This window comes from Branchiostoma lanceolatum, chromosome 6, assembly GCF_035083965.1.
Source record: "Branchiostoma lanceolatum isolate klBraLanc5 chromosome 6, klBraLanc5.hap2, whole genome shotgun sequence".
NCBI classification, from domain to species: Eukaryota; Metazoa; Chordata; class Leptocardii; order Amphioxiformes; family Branchiostomatidae; genus Branchiostoma; species Branchiostoma lanceolatum.
This window is the reverse complement of record NC_089727.1, coordinates 22,448,883-22,473,605: the sequence shown is the minus strand read 5'-3', so window position 1 is coordinate 22,473,605 and position 24,723 is coordinate 22,448,883. Positions and strand designations below refer to the sequence as shown.

Here is a 24,723-nt window from a genome sequence, read left to right as displayed (position 1 = left end):
AATGAAATAGCCCTAATGCTATATGGTAAATTCCTTTTTTTTCGCTGAAATTTGATTTCCCAGAAAGAGGGGAAAGGACATTTTTGAAATGTTTTAAATTTGTGGTTGAAACAATACCGCAGTACAGTACAGTTAAGAGATCAACTCCAAAACTGCACAAGTAAATTCACTGCAAACATATCAAGATTTACAGTGTCTTTGCACGTACCAGTCTTAGGAGTGATGTCGAACATTCCCTGGTTCTCATCTGTGATGGAGTATGTGATGTCTGCATTGTTTCCTTCGTCTGCGTCGGTGGCCGACACGAAGTTCACCTCCGAGTTCACCGCTGCGTCCTCCCTGATGTCAAACGAGTAGACGGAGCGTAGGAACTGCGGAGCGTTGTCATTGACGTCGGTCAACGAGATGTTGATGTCTACCGTGGATGCCTGCTGCCCATCGCTTGCTTGTACTGTGATGGAGTGTGTGGGCGACTGCTCGCGGTTTAGCCGTCCCGTGGTCCGGATCTCTCCCGTGTCGGAATCCACGCGGAACTGGCCGTCGTCCCCGGCAATGATGCTGTACAGGACGATTGCGTTGGTCCCGACGTCGGCATCGTTGGCGACCACTGTTGTGACCAATCCTCCGCTTGCGAGGTCTTCCGGGATGCTGATGTCACGATAGTCGGTGTCGAACAACGGAGCGTTGTCGTTTTCATCTTCAAGAGTGATAGTGACCTGTATGAAATAGAGTAGATAGAAACTTTAGTCAACAAGATCTTCAACTGTTGTTTAATTAGTCCACCTGTTCATTTGGCAAACACATAACATGAAATCATAAATGACTTTATGACTATGAGTTATCTTCTTTCCTTCTAAAATTTGTCTTCACCTCATTTACAAGTACATATCAATTCATAATTTTTGGTTCAAAAATCTTGTCTCAGTCACTTACAAAGGTAGTGGATGCAACCTGAAATGTCTGACCGTTTTCAAAATCTATCCACCTGCTTGAGTACGAGGTATCTTGTTCACAAACAAAGCAAGTCGTCAGCCCAAATCAAACCCAAAGTATACCAGCAGCTTTACCGGGATATGGTGCCGGCTGTCTTTATTATATAAAACACCTAATCTCTGCATATAGTAGATAACTCAAAACCTTATTCAAAACTATCTAAGGAAGAGGTCCCTAAAGTATTGTATGACCTTGTATAGTCACACTACCAGCCCCCTCCCACCTGTTACATATGGTTTTCCCCTAGGACCCTAACTCTCCCTTCCAACTCTTATTTATTTTCCTAGTCTGTCTGTAGTCCCTCCCATGACTGTGTTTAGGCTGGGCACAGCAGCTTGCTTAGTAAGAGAGAAGTCAGAAGAATAACATATCAGCTAAATGTCCACCATAATGGTTTCCATGTGCAAAAATAAATTCCGCAGATTTACATTCCACCTCAAATTTCTCATAGATCTACATAGCTTTACATTTGTAGATGTTCAAAAGCTGCATCACACATTGACTACTGTAAATACCTTTATGTTCACAGGGTTTAATTTCCAGGTAGGGAGAAAATGGGAGGTCCAGAGTGGTATTTAGTTGTACGGTTGAAACGTTAGGGTAGAAGCCTTTAAGTTTTTGAAGTGGCTTTAAGCAAGGTCACTGCGAAAACGGCGAACATTAAAGTTTAAACCACCACGAAAATTCCAGCATTAACAGTAAGAGTCTACGATACAATATGTCACTTGTGAAAAAAAGATTGTTGCAGATAGAATGATATTTTTCCCTATTTAACGTTTCAAATTGCAGTGGCTTGGGAGCTTCTCAAGCTAAAACTTTTAGTAAAAGCCTACATCCCACCCATAGAGAAAGGAATTACCTAAATGTTTTTGAAAGTCTTGCTTGTGTTTTTCTTGGTTATCAATGCTTTTTGTCAAATTCACACTCCTAAATAAGGCTGTAGGGATAATCCAGGTAAGCTGGTAAGATAATAGCAAGCTAAGCTCACCAAGCTGCTACATCTGTAGCGCCATGTGATAAAAGGTTGGTACAGTCTGGCACTGTGGTTTACTGCAGGGAAGCAGACTTCATCAAGCAGAAATTTCCATACACTCTAGACTAGTACACTGGCTAGACTACAGCTTACACATAGCTGACCATAGCCTTGCTTGCTTGCTTATGTAGAGACCTTCCAGACCATAGCCTACTGTGTAGTCTTAAACATTGCCTGTGCCAGCGACCGTGAATTTCAGTTGGAAATAGTCAGGAAAGTCATATTTTGCTTGGACGTGAGCAGACGAGAGACCTGGAGCTAGAATAAAATGGATTCCAGCACCAACCTTAGTTGGGGAGTGGTTGGGAGGAAAGTTGTGGAAAGGTACTTAATTTGTATCAGGGGCTTTATGCAGTAGTTAACCTATACCACACATTGCAAAAGTCTAGTGACTAACAATCCTGCATACAAATCACAAGGTTGAACCCAGTTCTACCAGTTGGTTTTCTGAACCAACATTTGCATGCTAGATCGTTCACAGCTTGCATTACAGAGACACCCCATGTAAAAATGAGCAATATCTATTGATTTTTAAAGCTCTGACACCAACACCACAAATCTATCATACAGAAAAGCAGTCATCGACCCAGGAGTACCAACACGCATGATAGCTAAACCACATTTTACCGACTGACCCCGCGCTCACCCTAACTCAAACCCAGCTAGAGCAATTTACAGTCAAACCTTCTGTCATCGCGGGGAGCCACCTGGAGGTAGACATTGCATGGCAGTTTGGGGATGAGGGAAAATTAGAAGTGCTTCCCCACAACCTTGTCAGTTCGGATTTATGTCCAGCCAGGGATGGAATGCTATAGATGTTTGGGCACATGTTTAGGCTTCATGTGGGTTGTATTTCCTTACTCCCAATCTCTTATTTTACAACCTAAGGTGAATCCCAAAATCACTGGTCAGTTGGGATTTGAAAATCATTTCATGTTGGCAGTTGACATTTTTAATTCTGGCTGCATGTAGTGATGTACAATGTTATGTATATGAATGTGGTTCTATTTCACCTTTGTTTCAGTTTAGACAAATATCCAGTTTTATCAATGGCTTTAGAAGGACAAAATGCTACATATCTAGAACAATATGGTCAAGTATACAAATAGCAACTGTGCAAAATAACTGTGAATTTTTGGCACGTTAAGTCTTTTTAAAAATTCAGACTGTTCCATTTCTTCCATGAAGACTACCCTCCTGACAAAGTGGGCTGTTTCAGTAATGTTACTCCTATGTAATCCCTCACAAATTGCAGGCTTGCTCATCCCTTACCATCCTGTTATAAACCCGTTTTAAACCACGTAAACCCATATACTGTACATAATAACAACTTTATTGCACAACAATTGTACAAGGTACAAAGTATGGCATTCACTGGTATAAAGTGGTTGTTTGAGGTATTATAAAGGTCTCCAACCAACAGCGCCTGTTATTCCATCGATGACCCCGTGACCTCAAATCTTATCGTCCCATGCAGGGTCCGCAGCGTACATTAATCCTGTTATGCAAAGTTTCATTTGAATTTTTCCCTTTCAGTGTGATTTCGCGCTTATCAGTTGTCTTAGGGATTGTCGACTGGCAATTGCCTTGTGAATTGAAATCTAGTTCTGCACATAAATGCCTTCTTCTCCTCTCAGTACAAAGTACATTCATGTTTTTAATTGGATTTCAAGCTCAACTCAATTTAGATGATTATGAGGGAAATATCGGTATAAAACTTTAAACAGGGAAATTCTACAGCTAAAATTAAAGAAAGGCCAAAACCCCATGTATATCGTCTTTGTGATACATGTAATATAAAGTATAAGTTTAACAAGCAGATAGGAACTTTAGGAGAAAGTTGAAAACTTTTAACTTTGATGTAATGCTTTGAAATGCTTTGGCTACCAGGCAATAGAAATAAAAGAATGCAAGGGTTGGCAGTGTAAATCAAATTTGAAGACTTAAACCGACTTTCACATGATGCTGTTGCCATGACAACAATATATTACGATGTACACAACTAACACAAGATCTACGTAACCGACAAGGGACATGGACACCATTGCCACTATTAACACCATGTTCTCTCAGTTTAATTAGATTGTACAACACATACAATAGCACTTAAGACTCAACATTTATATCTCACTAGGATCTAGAAAATATGAAGATTACCGGGGCTTGAAATGCCACTGGTGCCATGCTCTTAAAATACAGTTGGTGCACATACAAATCCCGCTTGCTAGCAATTAGTGTACAATGCACTGTAGAATTGTGAACATATTTTTCCTACAATTTCCAACAGCAACGTATTGTTTACTTCTTTGCAGATGCAAACAAAAATTCTTATACTATAGGTGCACATTGATTTAAACTTACTTACTTACCCTCCAATATCTGCTTATATACTTTGGTATCAAAATCGCCATGTTAGATCTTTGACATTACCAATATACCCTTAGCTACATGTAGTAATATATTGCATGGCTTATCCTACAACATTCTTCCATCAAGACTTAGTGTATAAAGTCAGTAATCCGTTTTGAGCTTTTGCTTTCATTTCTATGTGAGTGATTGAGTATGTTGGTGAAGCTTTTACTTTGTCTAAATTGTGACACTATTTTGAGGCCAATCCAAAGTAAGGGCCTTCGGGCAATAAATTTGGGATGCCAATTTACGGATTCAATTTTACAAGGCAAGGCAGAGTACAAACCAGCTTCTATATCTGTACCTGATATGCTTTCACTGAAATATTGGTTTGACCAGATTCCATCTTAGGCAAAAACACAGCATAGAGTTTTGTCATTTTTTAGGGAAGGGCAATTGTAGGGATCTTCTGTATATGAAATTTAAAACATTAATAATAAAAAATCGGATCATGGTAAAAAAAAAAGGCCATTAACTCTGGATTGACTAGAAAAAACAATTAATACAAATTGTGAAAGTTGGAGCAATCTTTCCAACATAGGCCAAATGAAGGTTAGACATCCAGGTAATAAGATATACAATACAAAAGTTACTCAAACAACTGGATAGATTTTGTAAATGGTCAGACGATCTTGTACGATTTGTGTGGAATTGAATAAATTGAATCAGACATTTCTGATAGCATTCACTATCTTTCATCAGTGACTAATAATTCCAAAAGCATTCTTTAACTGTTTGAGTTTGAAGATACATGTAATGTACATAATAATATATCTATTTGTACTGAGTCTTCCAAATGTCTTATTGCCCTTTGCCCTACATTTCTTTGTTTGTGACTAATGTCAAAGGAATTGTCTTGTCTGTACCACACAGTACCAGGACCCTTAAGCTAACTTCACGGTACTTACATGTAGAAAATGCCTCGGTGGAAAATACGCTAGACAAAAACTCTAAAGCCAACTATCATTCCAAGTCAATACATACTGTAGCTTGTCTTTAAAATGGTCTTACCCTTAAAGACACAATGTTGTTTTCTTAACCCTTAATGGCGCAGATATGCATGTAGTTTGAAATGATGCAACAAAGGATATAGGAATGAGAATTCAAGAGAATGCTTGTATCTACATATAATGGCACTTAATTTTTCTTTCAAAAACATATGTATTTGCACTAAAAATGGGTTAGAAAACCAGAGTCAAATTTTGCATACTGAATACAAGAAGGGATTAACAACTGTCAAACTGATCAAAATGATCAAGAACTGTCAAAGTGATTAAGCAAATGCTGGCTAACACTTATCCCTGTTTGACAGCTTGTGCCACAACTGATTCTTCTCTTCTATCCTATAAATCATCTTCTTGAATAACGTTAAACTTTTATTAAACACTTTGAAACGGCTTTCATTTCTGTACACTTCATTAGATCATCATTAGTCTAACATGACCAACAACTTGTTCGGGAAAAGGATTACTTCTCAGGAACATCTGATTCTTCATTTGATACCATCTTAGAAAGCAGGAGAAATCCTCACAAGACAAGGATTGACCTTTTCTTATCCCACCCCCTGGAGGTAGCAAAATATCTCATAAATCATTAGGGCTGTTCTTTCAGTGGCAGTTCCCCCCTCAGGCACTTCTGAACAGGTGTCTGATCCTGGGAACTCACCTGGGGTACCGTAAATTCAATTATTTTCACACAGACATTTCATTTTGCATTAGAAGGGGAGAGAACGTTTTCAGGGTGTTTTAAGATTGAACTTTCTACAGTGCAGCAGTTATACAAGGGAACACACATATTTTTGGAGTCATGAATTAACTGGCGAAAATAAAAGCACTGCAAATATTCCGAAATTTACGGTAACTTGTAAAGACCACAACATTCCTCTCCTTACATTGTGAATCTATGACTAATATCTGTAGATATATATAAGGAAAGACAAAACTAAAGATCCCAGAAATATCTACTTAACCAATGGTTGCTCCTGATGAAATTAAATGATCTCATTTTGATCATGACAGCAGGGGATTAAGAGGGATTATCCAATGGATTGTCCATTCACAACTAATTTCTAACACCATCTTGAGTTTGGTTTCAGAGAATCACCAGTCGACCAGAACAATAGATCTGCAAGTTGCAACCTGTCATCATTTTGTTTCACAGTATGAGAAATTTGCTTGTTTGCGAGTAGTTTAAGAAATGTCGACAAAGAATTAGTAGAGAAAAAAAGCAGCATCTTGTCTGACTGTTTCAAAAGTTTATCCAGTTGCTTGAGAAACTATTTTTGGCGCAGCATCTTGTCTGTTTTATTGTATTGTAACTTCTGATCAGTGAGCTAGAAACTTGTGCATTCAGGAACTGAAAAGCTGAGTAAATGGAAACCACTGGGCTGGAAAAAAGGCAGATAATCCACTCAAAATTGATTTCGTAAAATATTGAGAGGGATTGTAACCACTTTATGTAACACTACATGATGCCAAACATATATAAAAAGCAGATTTGCTGTCTGCCACTTCCAGTACCCCCCTCCCCCTTTAAACTCCCTTTCTATTAATATTATGCAAAGTGCACTGTGTTTTTAAAATGGCATGGACGGGTAAAATTAACTCCTGGGGAAAGGCATTGGACAGGAAAATTGACAAGCTCTTCCAATGCAAGCCCCACAAGTGAAACCTGCCCCATGTAAACTGCAAAGGTCCTCCAGCAAATAGCCCCCACTCCGCCAGAACAATATGCCGGCGTGAAACCCTTTCACGGCATCGCCGTGGAAACCTGCCGCTCTCCCAAAACCTTTTATTTACGTGCTTTAAGCGCAGGCTACGATAAATGCTGTCCATAACCTTGGTGGTAAAAGAGATCATCAATTTGCAGGCCAGCTGGACAATATTTTCTATAGGATTGTGATGTCGGTTAGACTTGTAGCCCCCCTCCCACAATTGTCTATGCCTCTCTGATCTTTCAATAGGAGGCATAGGCTGTAGGCCTCGGAGGGAGTGTTTGTATTGTATATATACCGAATATATACCGTAATATTGGCGAAAAGCGGGGGATATCGGCGAAAGCGGCCATTACGAATTAACATTTAATATTGAAACACTTCAGTTATAATCATAGAGTATACCACTGCACTTATAACGAAATCATTGTGCATCGGTAGCGAACGTTAATGGCTCTTTACAGAAGCTAAAGGAGGTCACCGAGATAATTTTAATTACGCCCAAAAATGTCCAAAATGTGTGCAGAGGCCTGACCTAACACAGTTATAAAGCATCGACAAACAACAGAGACTTGTGTAATAAACTATGCATGTTTACAAACACAGCTTTCCATCAGTTCGTAAAACGCATGTCATGTCACGTTTTATTACGCTTGTGTGTGTGTGCACAGTTTTTGACGAATGTGGTATGGCCGCGGTCACCAAGTGACGTCATGTCCCCCATTTTCGTTATCAAAACTCCCTGTAGAAGAACACACTTGCAAATTTGTCCCCCGCACCTGTATTTGAGTACACTCTCGACACCCTGACAGGCAAAATTAGACTGTTTTCAAGAAGAGCACGCAAGTAAACAAACTCCCTGATAGTGAATAGAGAAGGAAAACAACCCATAACATACATTGTACCTGGGTAGGGAAACCTGATACACCCCATATAAACCCTCTCGTGGTGCTGTTTCTAAGGTCTCATTGGCTGGCTAGAAATTTAACCCCTTTGAAAAGATTTAGAGTGAGAAAACAAATATGCTGTGAATGGGCAGCTATGGGGGGAAGAGAATGTTGGAGGAAGGTCTGGTTTCTCGAGACCTACAAATTGGACAGAATTCTAACACAGTTGTAACGATTGCGTTAGACATGTGAAACACAAACACTTCAAACACTTCTGCTGTTGGATCTCCGCAGGTGGACTCAGTAATCTGTTAGAGGTGTCCACCAATCGGTGAGCATCGTGATGATCCGTGCATTCCTTCCCCCGTGGCAACATTTTAAGCCAGGATCAGCTTTCCGCCATTGTTTGTGTGGCCAAAGCCTGGGCAACAATGCCGCCCTCTCGGAATGGCAACATCCGCAAGATTATCTATTTTGTCCACAACTTTCCTGGTGATTTTCGCTGGTACACTGTCACAACAGAATGTGTGATGAGCCACAACACATGGCCCTCACAGTCTATCACTGACAATTAAAAGCAAGAAGTTGAAAAGAGCACATAACAATTAGCTTAGATAAAATCTCTGGTTAATGAGCTACCTGCAATAAATGCCCATTCTTCCACTGAAAAAGTGTTATATAAACAGCTGTAGAAAGCTGTTTCTATAGACTTTGCACCAGTCTGTGTATGGGGGCATTTTAGGAACCTTGACACATGACGACTCACAACAATGTAACTTTCCAAAATACACACTCTGTGCTTGTTTTGTTGTTTTTTCTATCTTTCTCTTTGGACATAATTTCTGTATAAAAAAAAACTTTTCAGCTACTTAGCTATTGTCCCGAACGTTTATAAATTTTAGTCTTTTGATGAAAAACGATATTGATCTAAACTCATATTCATAACATGTACCTCTAATCCTAAATGTGTGAATGCTAAAATGTAAAACCAAAATACCATTCTTACAAATCGTAAGTCATGTCTCTAGAATTTACCATTAAAGATTTTCAGGTGGTATCCTACAGCCTTGCCTCTGATTTACAAGAACCAAAATCTCATAAGACATGTGCTTGCTTCATTCTCGTCTAGAAGACGCCTTGGAAGAATGTTATCAGCACAAGAACCTGAGACCAACTGAAGATCGAATACTCCTCCTGGATGCCTTCAGGATATTGACGTCCGCATTCCCGCCTAATAAGTTAAGCTGTTGTCATGGTAACGATCGCTTTGAAGTGTGAAAATTCACTACATTTCCCCGTTTACAGCATGTTTTAACCAGCCGGCCCAGTCTTCATGATAAGTATTGTTGTGATGCACATACACAACTGGATATACTGTCAAACAAAATAGTTATCTGTAAGAACTTTCTTTACCTCATGCATATCACTTTTTCTTCCAGTAAAGCAAAGAAAGACTTAAATACACCTCAAGGCTGAGCCAAAGCAAATCACACCTGGAATGGACAGGTGAACTTTAGCTCAGGTACAGCGGCCACACCTTAACTTTCATTATGGTGAAATTTCACTGTCCAAGATGGCTTGTTTAGGGGAAATGACCAATACTCATTATTCTTAACAGTTGCATATATATATATATATATATATGAACAGTATACTATAAATACAGGGCTCCAGACTAACTTTTAGGCCTAGGAGCACTGTGCTCCTAACTCAAAAAAGTTAGGAGCACCAGCAAAAATCTAGGGGCACCACTACAAAAAGTTGGAATGATACCGGTGACAAAAGGAAAATTTGATATTTTTTAAATAAAACTCCACTTGAATTGATACATCAATTTTTGATCGTAAAATCATCGCTTGAACAGGTATAAATATGACCGCAGGAAACAAGCCTTTCATTCTGCTGCGGTCTATTTGTCATAAACATCATGGCCGCCATTGAAAACAGCGAGCGTCCGGCGAGCGCTCAATTTCATCGACAAAGTTTTGGCGTTTGAAACATTTTACAAATCAAACAAATACACCACAAAGGAGAGAAACTTATATCCTTTATTTCTATGGGTAACTTTGCCACTAGGAACGGATAGTTTTTGTACCGCGGGTGTGGGAACATGATAGAAAATTCACCGACGATATTCGCGGTAGCATTGGAATACCTATATTTTCAGCTTACCGCTTAGTTCTGCAGCCATTATCCTGGCGCAGGTCTTAATTTTTGATTGTCGCACCGTGCGACCGTGATTTTAAATCTAGTCGCATTCTCAAAAAACTGGTCGCATACATGTTGTGTGCGAGTCGCACTCACGAGCGCTGAAATATAGCTATTGGAATATCTTCTTATTTACAAACTGAAGTCTCTATTGACCTTCAGCTGAAATATGGTCACTATGTATGGTATTAATGGCACAGCAACAATAGTCATGACACACTAGATATGGAGGGCAAATTTTGCATATGCATAGACAGCGAATTTGCCAATTCCAACGTAATCTTGGTCAAAACAGTCCAAGAGAATGGAGCCAAGGTAGCAGCCAATACTAAAACAGGGCACAACCCGAAGATCCTTTGAAGGTCCTGGTCACGCAAACTGTCGCTTACGAACAAAAACATTGCTTCAACGTCTGTACCATACCTGGGCTCGCTAAACGTCCCAGATCCCCCGCTCAAACACAAGGCGCGTTTAGCATTCCCGGTCTAACGGTGGAATCTTTATTGCATGCGTGTCAGGCATTAAGGAATAATTGTGTTGGGCTTGTTCGGCATATTTGGGTGGCGGCAGACGGTATATCGGGTACCCCTCGTTCATTCCAGCTATGCACAAGTTACTACAACATCAATTTCAAGGCTATTAGTGTACAACGACTTAATAGTTTACAACAAGCAGCGATTTTACATGTCATAAGAAACAGCCTAGCTGCATTATGTACAATCCTTTTTGATGAAGACCAAACCATGTTAAGACTTTATCGTTGCCTATTCATTTGATTAGATGCTTACTTTGTTATTGGCATTTTATAGTCCACTGTGCTACATTTAGCAAGAAGATAAGACTTATACCATATCATCCTTGCCTAAGCTACAGCAAATTATATGACCTACATGTAACATTTCCTGACAAATCCTAATAAAAAAATGACACAATTTTGTGACTGGTAAGATTTACTTTTTTTACACAGGGCAAGCAGTCCAGTTTAGCCAATGGTAAAAAGAAGATATTCTGATGATTATGGCATCATAAAAATGTGTCTATGAATTTATAATATGTGTGGTTGGTAACATGAGAAGACATGTATGCCAAAGGGGTGTCTCTATTGCCACTGTTATAATAATTGACCATGATTTACAGCTACTTCTAGCTCACTAGTGTAAATTATATCTACCCAATGTTTTACACCCTAATCAATTTTTATGGTGATACGGTAACACGCTTTCTATAGTATAACAACTTGGCTGTTTTTCAACTTTGGTTGGCATGGGATATTTCACTTCAACATCGTGCTCATATAAATCATTCTGTTATGATTCTATTTGAATTATATTTCTTATAATTTGTCACGATTAATAAGGGATAGCAATCACATACAAAATAAACTTTGCAAGGTTGAAGTTATGTTTTACACGATTATTTGTGTTTTTATAGATTGTTACCCAAAGTCATATCTCCTTGGCATAGTTGATAATTCAATGGTGTTAAGCATCAATATTCCATATATACATATATATATTTGTTTTAGTAAACTAACTAGATAGTTAAATTACTCAGAGTCAACATCTCCAACTTGCAACCTTTGAGCCAAAGAGGCATTCTTGTTTATAAGGCATTCTTGACTCGACAATTTATTCTTCATTTATTTCAGGCATAATTCTCAATTGCTAAATGGCTCATGCGTTGGTATGACCAACCTTGAACTTGGTACGCTGTGACTCAGCGAAACTTACGACTCAAGGTGGTCTGTCTATGAGGGATTCGTGACTCCGCATAACTTTCCCACTTCCTCTAGTCTTAAATTTTCCTTTCTTCACCTGAGCTCTCACAGTATACATAACACCAGCGTCCAATAAATTCACTGCAAATATCATGTTACTGTACATGTTGAATTACTGCCAGACTAGTAGTAGATAGATCAGTATGCCAGTTGAATCTTTCTTGAATCTAAACATCATATCACAAAAGCGAGTCAGAGTAGCTACTTGGCAAAACAATGTATTTCAATAGCATCATTTTTACAATCAAAACCTTTGTAATGTAAACATTTCTTCATTTTCTACTTCATTTCATGCAATCTCTGTTCAAATCCAAACTGACAGTCCACAAACTTTACAGGCAGTTACCCTTTACTAAATACCCACTGGGCATGGGAAGGGTCAAGACTACTTGCCATCGTAATTTTCCTAATTGCTCGTTACTAAGGGCGAACGAGGTACATGTGTTGGGACTGCTGGAAAATTTAAAACAAACGCCATGGCTTGAACTAAGTTGAAGCTTCTGGCAGCTATCTGTAGATTGTACATAAATCTTGTCTCCTTCCAGATTTTCCACTGACTTAAAGTAATCTTACCTTTCAAGACATTGTAATTTCTTTTAAGAAATCTGCTACATTTGTATGTGAGTGTTATACACTCCTGTGCTATTGAGAAACCTATTAAAAATCATACAAGAATATGTAGATAGTCTATATTTGCATAAAGCATATCTTTTCATACAAATTTGTAGTAAAAGCCTGTTACAAGTTTCTAAGTAAACCTTACCATTCATAGCTAAGAAAATTATGTATATGGCCAAAGTGCCCTGTACCAAATAAATTACTACGGTAAGCACTACTAATATGAGATTAACATTTAACCAAGGATAATAATGTGTAAATCATTGTTAAAATGGGAAAAAAGGTAATATTTTCAGTCCCCTAGCCAATGTGTTATCTTTAAGTCCCCTGTAGTCTCTACAAGGAGCCACACTCCAGGCTTGAAACATCCTTGTTATTTCAAGGTGAGTCATGTAAGGTTGCCCTCCCAGAGGGTTAGAATATTTCCTGGTACTGCCTCAGGAAAATGGCTAGCCAAGACTCTATCATCACTTCACAGAGAGAAAGACATCAATTTCAAATGTCAAGTTTTTGTTGTTGTCCCAGATACTGGTTTAGTAGCTTGCCCCACATTGTAGTTAACAAGATTCATCAAATAAACATCTAAAATTGCACCTGCATGCAACCATTAAAAACTTTACAAGAGGAGTACAATTTCAAAATGGTATGGCTTCCTTGTTTTACACACCTGTTTAACTTTAAGCTTTTCGTAGCTTTTCTGTACCTTTTTATTCAATTGTCTTCATCTATGTGTTTAACATCATACTCTCTTATTTGGTAAGAATTTCAGTTCGATGGGAAATTTTGATGTGGAACATTTTCTTTCTTTTGCCTGTCCGTCAAATCATGTTTTATTACAAAATTCCAGAACCGTGGAATGGAGTAAGTATGGCCTGCAGGTAGTCAAAGTTCAAAGATTCATGACTCTTGAGGTGTGTGTTAATGTGGGTGGCCAGAGTGAAAGACGAGACCGGACAAAAATAACTTAGACCAACCAAACACCCACTTCACTGGTCTACTCTGGTCATCAAATGGACCAACTGAGTGACACTTGAGAATATGCATGAAAATGAATATCTAACTACTCAAAAATGTCCATACAAACATCTTAAATGCAATACCGAGAAAGCTATGGCCTATAGAATTGCTGGTGCTTTCAAAAATTATCAAGTGTAACAACTTTGGGCCTAAATGTTGCAATCTTCTTAAAACAGGGTCAGTCATCAAAACAAACTATCCCACCCTACAGTTTGAATGATTGTACACTATCACAAGAACTGCTCTAGTCTACACTCTAAGAAAGTATCATTAAAAAAATGTCTTAAGCAGCAGGTGTTGCCACTCCTGTATGCAAAATTAGCGAGAACAACATTGAGCCTTGCTCTTTCCCTAACATCTTATCTCTGATGATCTGGGAGATAGTCAGCTCTGACTTTGTATGGGCTAGTCCACACCTGAAACCTGACCATGAGTGTTAAGTAGACGGACCACTCAACCCCAAAACAAGAGCGAATAGGGGACTACATTATGAAGAGGGCTGGCCAGTGTATTTGGTAAACAGTGGTAGTCGTGGTCAGCATGAGATGAGGTTGCAATTTCATTCCAGGTGACAGTGTTTGAGCAGTAGGGTGTCCAACTTAACAGTGAGGTGAGAGCACTGTGTTGGTATTAGAACAAGGGGGGCCAAACAGCCGCCAATTTTGACAGGTTCCAACAGCGGCGGTATGAACAATAACGACATAATGCTTTATTTTCAAAATTTCACACTATATGGACAACAGCTCTCCTAGGACAAATACTACGAAATCTCAATAAAACGACTTGTCAAATTGAAAAAGTGTGATAACAGAGGAGCAAAAAATAAGAGATTTACTGGAAAAAATCTCACCAAAATTCTTCTATACAAGTATCGACCATGAGTATGGAAGTAAACGGAATTCAAATCTTAAAAGGTGAATGTTGAGGAATTGATTAAGAAACTGCTATGTACTTTGGGAATATGAGTCAGAAGATTACAAAATCTGAGATTTTTCAAAACCTCATTGACTTATAAAGGTGTAAAATACAGAAGTTATCTCTCAGATCATGTTTCAGATTTCTAATTACCTACACCTGTGCAGATAGGTACAGTATGCAAGAAACTTCATACAAAGGTCTTGTCCTAAGGACCTCTTTTGCAGCTTCCCCATAAAAAACAAATAGCCACAAAAGCATCAATTAGCTTGTAAACGTTCCATAAAATCAAACCGTGTTCAACATTCTAATTTTCATTACAAGTGTCAACAGAGTTAGGTGAGGCTTTCAGCACCCCACCTGTCCGGACAGGTACATGTAATACAGGTGAAACTAGGGTGATCAGTATGAGTATGACCCTTCTAAGCCCTTCTGGACACACCTGGGTCATTTATCCAGTGGCCACATTCCCCGCTGTGACACATCCTACCATGGTGTTTAAGCTCTCGTTAGACAGCTCGCTATGCGTGTGTTTACTCACACATACATGTGTTAGCTACCGAAATATTCTGCCAAACAGCGTTGGAACACCGCTGTCGTTTTAATTACCTGCCAAACAACGGGTATTCTTTTCTTATCATAAGTTAGTACGGTCGGACACCACTGTTCTCGTGCAAACGAACATACACTGTGTTTTCTTGCGTATACAGAAACGATTGTTTTGGCTTGCGAACTGGTACAACTGCTCGAAAGCCTCGAGGGGAACGAAAGGAAGACTCACCCCCTGCTGACAAGTGGAGACAGCCTGGAGCTATGCATGCCTAAACGAACAAATTACCTGAGCCAGCATTCATTATCTACACTGCATCGCGAGCAACATGGACAAATCCTTCAGGTCAAAGACAACAACACCTGGCTTCCTGACTTGACAGACAAACGAAGAGCACTGATAAACAACAAGACTTCCTCTAACCATTTGTTATGTCGTTATCTTTCCTAGCCTTACTTTGGATCAATTAGCCCAATCTATAATCATCTGTCATTGCTTCACTGATAAAACAGCTACTTCTCCATCCATACCTGAGAAGCTACTTGAGACAGTGAGAAATGGTTGTACAAAGGTAACAGATTGCTTTCTAGGACAACATAGAATTTGGAAACTGTATCTTTACCTATCAACCAGATGGATTGATTAGTATCAAGGATTCTTTCCTGTCAGGAATTCCAGCAGCGCAGACGTGATTTGAAATACTTAAAAAGACATTTTATCCTTCAAACCGGTGGGGAATCATGATCAATCACATGCTCCTTTCCGGACATTTCAGGGGAAGCTAGATTTTAGTACCAATAAAATCTGTTAAAAAAATCTCTCCGTTATACCCAGGAGTCTTTGTCTGCTTTTCAAACACCTGGAGGAAATAATGATGGAACATGAAGAAACCTTATCTTGTTGAAATCAAGTTGTATAAGATGCAAGAATGATACTTTTTACAAAGAAAACTTCTGGATAGTTTCTAGGTAGCCACTGGAGAATCTTATCTTGTCTGTGATGTAAGAACAGCCCTTGCAACACTCTTCTGTTGACTGCAGCGTGGCTGACATATTTTCACACAATTTGCACAACCTACCTGATATCTTCTATCTATGATAACATCATCACAGACATGACAGCCAATAGCTTAACCTAATCCTGGCCCTAACTTACATAGACTCATCTCTATACGTCTATGGATCGAAAAGCATATATGGCACATGTCCAATCGGCAATACTCACACTATAAGAAGCAAATAATAATAGTCATGTATTTTTATGTAAACAGTTTACATTTATTTTGTTTTCATGTCTACATTGGGATAAACTGTTGTAATAAAGGTAAGTTTCATTAGTATGATTTTGAAAACTGTAAATCATGCAATATTTTCAGTGGTTTTGAGTTCGCAGTTTGTGTAGTGACCTTTCTACTTGAACCCATCACATCAAGAACATACACATATACATGTATGCTCTGTCTTGCATCGTTTTGGCCATGAATTTTAAAACGCTACGAACAAGTCTTTTCCCCTCTCACAGAAAAATTAAGTTTCAGCACTCTCAAAACAATTTTCGGTAATTTGCTGTTCGAACGAAATACGTTTTCACAGATTTACAAATTTTGACTTACTTCGTAACAGCATATCAAGTCAATTTTACATTTTCTTCAATAAAATGCAAAGTTTCTAAAAATAGCTCTGAATGGAGTCCAGTTCTTTACCATAATCAATATTTAAAACCAGAGACACAGAGCTATATAACCATAACCCCACTTTGACCCCGAGCATTACAAAGGGCCGCCGCCAAACACAGCAATAAATACACAGACGGCCGTAGGTCATGGGGCCTCTGCGCAAAGTCACACACAGCATTGTTGGAATGGCATACATTATTTTAAGCCGCACATGTTGGGTGAAAGGGTTCCAGAATAAAATAATAAACTATACATACATTAACAGGGCTTGAAATTCATGGAATAGGTGCAGTCAAAAAAGTAGGTGCACAGCTTCAATTTTTGGTGCACAAAATGGACAGATGTATGCACCATGCACCCAGGATTTTGAGACCTATATACATATGAATGTAGAAAAAAATACAAACAGATGTATCTAGACTGTGCTCCAATTTCGAAATAGGAATCATCTATTTATAGTATAATACATTCATGAAAGATTTGTATGGTTCATATCATATAAATACATGGCTACAAGACTTCTTCTGACTACTAGTATCTTATTTCAGATAAAGACAATGAAAAGGGAATTTTAGACAAGTTCTCTTTTTCTTTCATTCTAATATGTTCCTAAAACCCCAGAAGACATGGTACACAGTACAGCAAAACAAAAGATGATCCTCAAAGATTTCTTTTATCTAAGAGACCCAGCAGCTAATTATGAAAGGAAGGCCCAAATTATCAGCTTCATGTTCCCTGGGGAGGTTATTACAGAGGGAAGACAAGACACAAATCTCTGAAGATGGACTGTTTTCTTATCTTGCCTCTTCCAGATGTTTAGAATAAGAGGTCTTGGTTCTGAGCAATTATCTTACTATTCTTAGAACAAACTAACACTGTGAGACAGCCTAGACAGTATCAGTTTTGTTGTTGTTTTGTTGTTTCATGTCTACTATGTACTGGTTAACCATATCTAAGCTAATTTCTGGTCCAAGCAATAGGCAATACATCAGCAAGGCTGGGGTTAAAGAAAAAAAGCTACAAATGAACTACTTCTAACACTACTAATTTTGTTTATCATTTGGCTTAATTTTCAATTTTCTTCACAACATGTTTTTTGCTGCCCCCAATGTAAAGGACCACTGCTTAAAAAAAGTTAATTGCAATCCTACAAATCCCAATCCAACCTGACCATACTACAAATTGCTGGGCCCTGCCTCACTTAAAAAAACCTCCACTGTTTCATCAGATAACAGAACACAGTTTACAGTTGGCATAGCAACCATGCTTGCTGAGAAAAACCTGTCTGGCTTCTCTGCCAAAAAAAAATTATTGGGTCCCCAAAAGGCCCTGGTGTCAATGAATTAAAACTTGGCAGAGAAAGCACATGCCTTTGAAGACCAGTATACAAATTCAAGCTAAGCCCTTCAGAATAAGGATTGTAAAGTCAGACCCTCCCCAAAGCCCAGTCTAAACAACTGTAGAAAACAAACTTCTACAAAATCAATATGTCCAAAATAGAATGTTAGCAAATGATTTCTTAATCCTAATTTACAAAGAAATACTGTAGTATTTAAATCCATTATTCTGATCATAAAAAGTAATCCTTTATACCAAAATTGTCAATGTCAACTATAACGTTTTTGATTAACGTATGTCGTAGTCATTGTGTTTATAGTGTATAAAAAGACTTCACGTTTCATGAATGAACTTTTGTTAGCTTGTCTTTACAATCGAAGCGTGCAAATAGTCATGGACCAAAATCAGACACTATATTTACATGTGTGAGCCTGACAATAGCAATGGCACAGAACTCTTTTTCAGTGCTGGACTATTCTTAGCACCATAGGCCTTGACCCTTCCTCAAGCATAAACCATGAAATAGAATTGAACTACCAGGAGAATTGGAAGCAAGTATAATCGTTTCTTCATACCCCAACACACTGTTTTAATCAAGACATCACAAGATGAAAGAAGCTGAAATATATCATTGATGATTCGTACGTGTTCTTTGACATGTTTTTGAGCTGAAAATATCTCCAAATTTGTACAAAGCAATTTAAAAAGGTTTTGTGTTGTCTTTGTTCACCTTTAAACCCCCAAAAAATTACAGAATCTGCAAATGAAAGAAATTGCAGAAGATTCAAGTAAGTTGCATGTAGTTTAAAAAATAGTCAAGACATCTTTTAAAAACATGTTAAAACTAGGTGGGTATTTCAATCTATAATACTCCAAACCCTGAAAATACTGCTATGGAGCCAAAAATCACCATGTTTTATCAGGACCCCAATAACTACCAACATGCTAGTAAAATTTAAAAAAATCCATCAAAAGGATCTTGTGTTATACACTTAGGGCGGCTTTAGACTGGCGACCGTATACAGTCGTGCGACTGGCTGTCGCCACGACGTCGCCGGCGACGGTATTTTTTGGCTGTCTAAAGACGATCAAAACAATCGTGCGACGGCAATAAACGGGAAACCTGGAATCGGCGCGACGCCCTGCCACCAGTGGCTAAGTTCTCTGGTATGCCCCTATTCCTCGATCCCCGTGATCCCCGTGATCCCCGGCGGCGGCCACGAACTCGGGTTAAATCCCAGGTATTGCCCGTCTTTGTACCAGCCTCAATCTATTTCTTTGTTGAGCACGTTCTCAACGTCTCATCTGCAGGGCAACAGTTGTTGCAAAGTCAGTAAAAGCTTCATCTTTTGCGTGGCGAAAACAAGCGGTTCCCCCGCCATTTTGAATTTGCGCGATAGGTCACTTTGGGTCAATGGAATTCTGCGCCGCAGGGGTCCCGTGATATTTCCTGACCGTGTGTCTAAAGAAAACTGTCGCCCACGATGATGATCGCACGACTGTATATAATCGTAGGTCTAAAGTCGCCCTTATAGCTGCAAACAGACAAAAAAACAGTACCCCCTTGGTCAGTGACCTCCTTCCCTGAGGTAATAAACCAATCCAGAAAGACTAGTAAACCATGAAGACTTGATATATCTTCTTACACCAGCATTCTAAAGATTTAATATATCTTGTCCCACAGGCTTGACTGCCTGCCAAGTTTGATGTACTGTTGTGTCAGTGCTGTAACCTCCCTTTCCAATACACAGGTGACAACAACATCAGCTGTTGGGACCCCATTATTTCCCCAGCTTGCCTGACAGAGACCATGCAGAACTTCAAAGCCCTCATGGCCTCTTCTTCAAAGAGAAATACAGGCTTTGGTATGGTAGCCATAAGACAATATGTCAGCCTCTCAAATCCCTGGTAGTCTCATGTTCTCAACCCTGTCATCCCTTGTATCTTGGAGAGAAATTGGTTGTCAGAAGAGGCACAAGACGCACAAGGGCACTAAACTTTCTTTTGGACATTTCAAAGACAGCATAAAAGGCTTTAGTGACATTCTGTATATATACAGTATATAGAAAGATAGCTAGGGGACGATTTTATACCTCTTTTTATAACTCAATTCTTAAAGAACAGTTCTTATTGTTATGTATCACTTATATTACAGAAATTGAGGAAACTGATAAGGAATTCAGAAAACCTGCTATTATACATGTATGTAGTTATACAGTCAAACCTGTACAAGAGACCACCTCTACATATGGGCAACCTGGCCAATGTGACTACTTTTGGTGATCCTTTACTTACATAATTTTCCCATTGACACAAGCATTAAGAATCCTGTCTATAGTGACCACCTGTCCGCACATACCAGATTTTTAATCAGTTCCTTGAGTGGTCATCTTGGGAAGTTTTAACTGTATTGACTTGATACTGGCTATGGTAAATGTTGTATTTGCCGAAGGAACATCTCTACAGTACAATGAGTCTACTGTTAACAACTGCCCTCTACTTGTCAGTGTTACAGAGGCTATCATGCTACTACTATAAAATAGTGTACACCACAACTTCACAAGGAGAGGTATTTCTGATGTAGAAGAAAACAAGACTAAAGAAACTGTGATTGTGCTACTCCTTTTCAACACAAGTCATTTTGTAACGCTCTATTGCTTCGGAGTGGGGCTTTTTTAGAACCAAGATGGCGGCGGCAAAAGCTAAACAAACTCGTCTTGCCGTCAGGGGTGGGTTGGCATTCTTATGCAAATGTGGCATTGTGCAAGGCGATCCCCCACCTTTACAAACCAGGCCGGGTGTTTCCTTTCAGCTTGGATTACGGACTCTCATGACTAAGCATCAAACAGTCATGACTTCAACTAGATCACCTCCTTAGAAATCATAACCTGCCCTCTTGAGATGTGGGGACAGTTTAATAAATGGAGGGAGAGGATGTGAAACTTCTTTTCTCATGAGAGAGCTGTGTGCAAACAAATAACATGAGAAGGACCACACTAGAACAACACTCTGCGACCGTTTTGTAAAATAAGAAGCTCCTTTATGTTTTCCACACCATCCATAACAGCATATTTTCCTTATGCACAGTGAATGTGTGTATGAAGTGACACGTGAAATGCCCCCCACCCGCTAGGACATTATTCTGCCAAGGTGTGTCGTCTCATGTCTAAGGTAGAGATGCCAGCAAACACGGTGTCGGAACATTTCAAGACGAAATAAAACATTCAACAAAACTCCTCTGCTTCTAAATTCTGTAGAGGGCAAACCTGTATACTATAAGCGAAATTGTTCTAATGTGTATGTTTATTGTTTACGTGGGTATACATGTCTTTGTTTGTTGTCAAAATAACCTGTACTTGGCCCACTAGGATGGGAGGTTGTAATAAAGGTGTTTCAACTATTATTCTACTAACCAAGGTGTAGACGAAAAGACTTACAATACACAAAGAAGTCAAAGAAAGTGGTCGGGTAGCTTTTAAAAGCCTGAACAATCCTTACATGTGGACACATCAACACCAAAAAATTCCACACCTTTTACAGAAAAGAATTGGGGTGTTGAAACTGGAAACAAAAATCTACCATTCACAAAACTGTCCAGACTACAATGAATAGAAGGCAAAAGGCAATAATGACTAGAATTAACCGCCACAATTTAGGGCTTCCAATCTCGGGCCATTCTTCACCCAGCATTCAAATGCAAAAGCACTTACTCATCCACATTTTAGTCTGTCTTCTTTAGATGTGTAAATCACAGGAGTGAATCCACCTGTGTGATAAACACACATCTGTTTCACACTTGCTTATTAGCCACCATTGATACACAAATATGATTGATGAGCAGTCATTAAATGTGCCTAAAGCTTCTCCTCTCAATAAAAGCATTTGATGTAATGCATGCATACACATGTCCTGTATTGGGTACACAGGTGACATAAGTAATCTACTGATACCAACACATTACCATCACTACAGAAATCGTTGAAATGAGAATAGTGGGCTAAAATGAAAGGAAGGGATGTACTAAATACTACTATGTCATTTGACAGGCTATTGAATATATTTTTTGTTAAAGGCATCCAGAGCATTTTATGAGGCTTGAAACTTGAATTAAAAAAACTCAAATTTACTCATTCCTACACATAGTAAGTTTCAATAATACTATACCATTACATATCGACATTAAATGAGCGAAGATATGATGTCGTTGTGTAGTGAGAACTAATAGAAAATCCCAGCCCTAATAGACTGATCCTGACTGCCCATCACAATTAGCGGTTCGACCAATGAGAGAGTGACTGCATGTCCGTCAAATATTTGCATTTTTATGTTTTAATTTTGCATTTCTACGTTTTGACGGAGGTGGGAGGGGCTATGGTATCAGTCTATTTACACTAGGCGCGCGCAACTAAAAGATCACCATGTAGCTTATTTTTTGTGCCGCTTTTGAGCCCTTTTGATAAGAAATCCGCACGCAAATGTGGTAAACAGTGGCATTAAATGTCAATTTCATAAAGATTACAGCAACTAGAATATTTCCAGTTTTCAAGCTTCATAAAATGCTCTGGGTGCCTTTAAGACACAACTATTGCATCAGTAAGTACCACTGAATAATAGACAACTGCTAGTATTATCATAGTAAAATAGTAAATATCTAACTAGAAGCAGAAGCTGTGCTGCAACTGAATATCCATGACTAATAATAGAAGGTTCTCATAAATTTTGGAAGATTACAAAGTCATAACTTTTCCCTGTTTTTTCACCCAAACTTACCTATCCCTAAACTGATTTATGTCTGGCTGGTTTGTATGGAAGTTTTCATATGTCCAAGAGTTGACAAGACTCCAGCAGACCCAATGGTCTGTCTGCAACTCTTTTCTTAGGGCCAGACTTGTCTTGAGACAGTCCAGACATTTCACAACACCAACCCAGAAGCACAGTTTCCCCCGCTGAGAATTCTTCTCTTTCATCTGGAATCCATCGTATTCTAGCTCAGGTTAGCTCTAACTGACTCTAACTTCTCAGAATTTCTTCTAGGCAGAAAAGCTTGGCCCCCATCCTTATTCAAAGGTTTGGTCCTTACTTCTTGCATAATTTCTGGAAACAAATACAGTGTACAGTCAAACCTGTCTATAGCGGTCACTCAAGGGACTGGCCAAAACTGGCCGCTAAGGACAGGTGGCCGCTATGGAGAAAATGTTGATTAATGATGACTACGAGTGACACATATTTTCAGTACCCACTGAGATACATTTATTCACCGTACAGTACACATGTAAACATTGCATAGGTAAGTCACATTTTAGAAAGTCGATTGTTGTTACCACCTAGTTAGTTAAGAACAAAATACATGTTGCTCAGTTGCCACTTACTGTTAGTTTTCGACCGTTTTGAAACATAAAATCGTGGCGATAGTTTCCCTTAGTCTGTTGTTGTTTCACTTGCCGCTTGTCATTATCAGCTTCTACCATTATGCTAATAGGGTACTCAGAAGAAGGTCGATCTTTTGATGGCTTTATTCTTTTCAGAAAATTGCAATAGCCCAAATCTTACATCATATTAATGTTATTAATATTCTTGTAAAGCTTTTGGTAAAGTAATTATCCTCAGTGATACTTTGCAGCAAAATAAATTTAGCGCATTATACCTCCGAAACAGTGGTGTCTACCGTTGACCTTTGTGCTGCCAACCTCCTTGGTGCTGCTGACTATCAGCGCCATTTTGAAAATTGCGCGAAACACGTTTTGACTTTGAGCACCGGGGAAAACGGATATTGGGCCGGCATTCAAACATTTCCCGAACTTACTGCATCAGCTACATGTGCGAGTTGTATTTTCCAAAAAGCTACCGTAATATTTGTCCAGTCGAAATGCACAGAAATGGTCAATTTTGCTACGATGTACAAACGCAAGCCATGTGAAGAAAATTATACTGACTTCGCGTCAAACCATGGATTTTCTAACAAAGATAAAACATTCTGGTTTTCTTTATTATCATCCTATCCAGTTGAATCCACATAAATTTGATAACTGCGTGAAAAAATGAAGATTTTGAACCCGGCGTGCAGTGGCGATGCGGCTTCTACCGGCGCGCCGTGACCGTTACCGACAGTGTTACTGTACTCGCGGGACTGAAAATCGTCTGGCCGCGACCGCGTTGGACAGGTGGCCGTTATAGCCTAATTCTTAATGCTTATGTCAATGGGAAAAATCCAAGGGACCGACAAAAAGTGACCACTATGGGCAGGTGGCCGCTATGCAAAGGTGACCGCTAATACAGGTTTGACTGTACATGTATTTCTCAGAAGCAATGGAATGGATGTCAAACTTCCAAATGCTTGTTCAAGTCCTGTTACCTACCCTGGGAGACCAGACACTGTATATCGGCGCGCCATCAAGCACCGCACGCGCGGCCAAGTTTTCCCGGCCCACCCTCCCGCTGCCCCCGAAGACCGACCCCACCCCACTCTCCGCTGTAAACCCAAGCTCCGCTCGCCGATATACGGTGTCTGGTCTCCCAGGGTACCTGTTACGATACTGTTACAAGGACCGAGCCAATAAGGAAGAACTCTCTGCTATATTCTAGGTGACTAT

At 39.2% G+C, this 24,723-nt stretch overlaps 1 protein-coding gene across 1 annotated transcript in view; it reads right to left on the bottom strand.

Annotated features, from left to right (window-relative positions):
• LOC136437032 (protocadherin Fat 4-like) overlaps window positions 1-24,723 on the bottom strand; it is a 95,633-nt gene that overhangs the window by 56,913 nt on the left and 13,997 nt on the right. Inside the window, exon 3 of the mRNA XM_066431472.1 lies at window positions 209-716. Coding sequence (XP_066287569.1) covers window positions 209-716 — 508 coding nt within the window. The remainder of the gene's footprint in view (window positions 1-208; window positions 717-24,723) is intronic.